The 2,594-nt window shown below is 49.6% G+C and overlaps 1 protein-coding gene across 1 annotated transcript in view; it reads left to right on the top strand.

Annotated features, from left to right (window-relative positions):
• Positions 1-2,594, top strand: part of LOC121812423 (ATPase family AAA domain-containing protein 2-like) — a gene marked incomplete at its 3' end in the record, with an annotated part of 5,486 nt that extends 2,892 nt beyond the window's left edge. The window contains 5 exon segments of the mRNA XM_042214568.1: positions 1,275-1,353; positions 1,435-1,560; positions 1,733-1,799; positions 2,304-2,375; positions 2,525-2,594. Of these exon segments, the coding sequence (XP_042070502.1) occupies positions 1,275-1,353; positions 1,435-1,560; positions 1,733-1,799; positions 2,304-2,375; positions 2,525-2,594 (414 nt within the window).

The following is a 2,594-nucleotide window of genomic DNA, read 5'->3' as shown; positions in this document are numbered from 1 at the left end:
CTGAGGCCGCCGTCTCGGTGGGCGCTGCCTCTCTTATCAGGTCTTTATGAGGGCGGTGGACCCGGCTGCACCCAGCCCCCCTCCCACTGCTCGCAGCTTGTGGGGAGGGGGCAACGTCTATATCAGCTGGCACCATATTGGAAAGCAGCCGACAAGCACCAGCCCTTATTTTGTGTCCACATGTTCATATTTCCTCCTCACATGGAGTTTCTGCTGCTCTGAATGAGTAAAACAACGAGAGTCGTTGAGACGTTTGTAATCAGTGTGGCGTGTGCTTTACATCCTGTCAGAGAACAACAGCAGGCTCACAGATCTTCTGTCCCAGCCGTGGATGTTCACACCAGTCAGGTTTCTAATAATGAGTCTGTATGTGCAGTAATCCCAGTGAACCAAAAGCTTGCCTGAAACTCAGTTTGGTCAAGTTTTCTTCTACTCATGGATCTGTGTAATGTCTGAGTAATCCTAAGGTGCACCTTAAAGGGGGAGGAGCTACAACACCTTGACAGAGGATGACCTGAGGGGCTGCAAGGCCCAGAATAATAAGGATTACTTTAAACTGCATGTTATTCTAAGGCACTATGGTCCAGTCTAATGTCAGTCCACCTATCATTACTTTGTAGCTCGCGGTTGGCCGCTAGCGGACATTCGAGGCTCTGGTTGCCGAGGTGACCATTTAACTTATTTACCACACTGCCACATATCAATCAGTGATAATAATAATGGATTGCATTTATATAGCGCTTTTCAGGACCCCTCAAAGCGCTTTACAATGCCACTATTCATTCACTCTCACATTCACACACTGGTGGAGGCAGCTACAGTTGTAGCCACAGCTGCCCTGGGGCAGACTGACAGAAGCGAGGCTGCCATGTCGCGCCATCGGCCCCTCTGGCCAACACCAGTAGGGTAAAGTGTCTTGCCCAAGGACACAACGACCAGGACAGAGAGCCCAGGGGATCGAACCGGCAACCTTCCGATTACAAGACGAACACCCCGTGATAACCTGCATCCTCATTAGGGGTCACGGTTAGAACACAAACATGGAGCTGGAAACGAGCAGAACAGGCCCACAGCTCTGTGTCCACAGTGGGAGTTTGTGTTTATATTAGCGGTTCTGAAATGTTCCTCAGTAACGAGTTAACTGATCTGTGAAATGTCCAAAAACAGTCCCATCCCTCGTTGTCACGTTGGTCACTTTAATCAGATGCATTACTTGGATAAACACAGGGATGATTAACTGATCGTTACACACCTGATAACTGATACATTTGCAGAAGATCTACTCTAAAGCCCAGAGGAGTAAAACACCAGTCCCACTGCGAGGAGAGCTCAGCGACAGCGAGGACAGCCGAGGTCAGTGCAGATGGTTAGGAGCAGAGGAATGATGACGAGAGGGAGACGTGGTGGTAAAAACGTCTTCTCTGGTGTCTCCAGGGGCGGGCTTTGACGAGGACAGCAGGAAGGCCGTAACAGCAGATGAAGACAGCAACTGCAGCGTCGGCCACAACGTTGATGCCAAACTGAGCCGAGCCTCGTCGCTGTACCGAGGCCCGACCAGCGGTCAGTACGCCGCTCCAAACACGCCGTCTGTACATGCTGAGTAATACAATAAAAACCCTAAAAGCCTACAAATCGGTGAACAACGTGTTCTTCAGGAGAAAAATAAAACCACACACTTGAAACGTACTGAAGCTCCAGCTCTGATGATTTTGTTTTCTCTGGTATCGATTAGACTTCCTGAGAGGAACCTTCCCGGTCAGCGCCTCCGGAGCGAACACGACCCGCAGAGCAGCCTTCAGGTCAGAGCGTGGACACGCCTTTCCTCTCTCCTTCAAGTAAAGCAGGACACAGCTGAACGCTGAAGTATGATGTAGTCTGAAGCAGGTTGGCTACACAGGCTAAACCCTCGAAAACTCAGGTCACACTTTTTCTGCATTCTGGTTTTTATTTATTTTCCCTCACAAATGTTCCTGTATCCGTTTGATCCTGAGGGGCCACCATAGACTGACGTATAAACTGTGACATCACTGGCTTTTAAAACCTTTACAAACTTGCTTTTAAAGTCCTACGATTTCACCAAACTGGAGCTCAGCCCTGTTAGTGCTGTAACCTCAGCAGCCATGCTGTTGGTCAGCTGATGTCATCAAAAATGCTCCAGCAGCACAAACACAGTGCCGAGGTGGGTGATGTAAAATCTCCGCCTTCACTACAGGAATAACAGATCTTATCATCATCACCAAAACTTCACCTGTTGGATGCTTCACCGTCATCCGTCACACTCAGGTCTCTGTTTCTTCCTGCAGACCCACTAAGAGCGCCTGGTCCAAACAGTCTGATGAAGACTCTGATGATGAAGAGGAGGAGGCCCCTGACAGGTCAGAGACAGCCAATCTGATTGGATCATCAAACCACTTCCTGATACATCGTCCATCATCAATGCTTTTAACTGTGAAGCACGAGGCGTATGGAGTAGATCAGATGTGGTTTGCTGCCTGTCTTACTGAGACTTGTCTCTCCCTCTCAGCTGTCTCCCACTCAGCCTGCGTACCGGCAACCTTTTGGGAACCCGCAACGACAAGATGGCTGCAGGAGCG

The sequence above is a fragment of the Haplochromis burtoni genome, unplaced genomic scaffold (genome assembly GCF_018398535.1).
Source record: "Haplochromis burtoni strain Fernald_Lab_line unplaced genomic scaffold, NCSU_Asbu1 Contig_588, whole genome shotgun sequence".
NCBI lineage: Eukaryota > Metazoa > Chordata > Actinopteri > Cichliformes > Cichlidae > Haplochromis > Haplochromis burtoni.
Note: the sequence above shows the minus strand (reverse complement) of the source record. Positions and strands in the feature narration are given on the sequence as shown.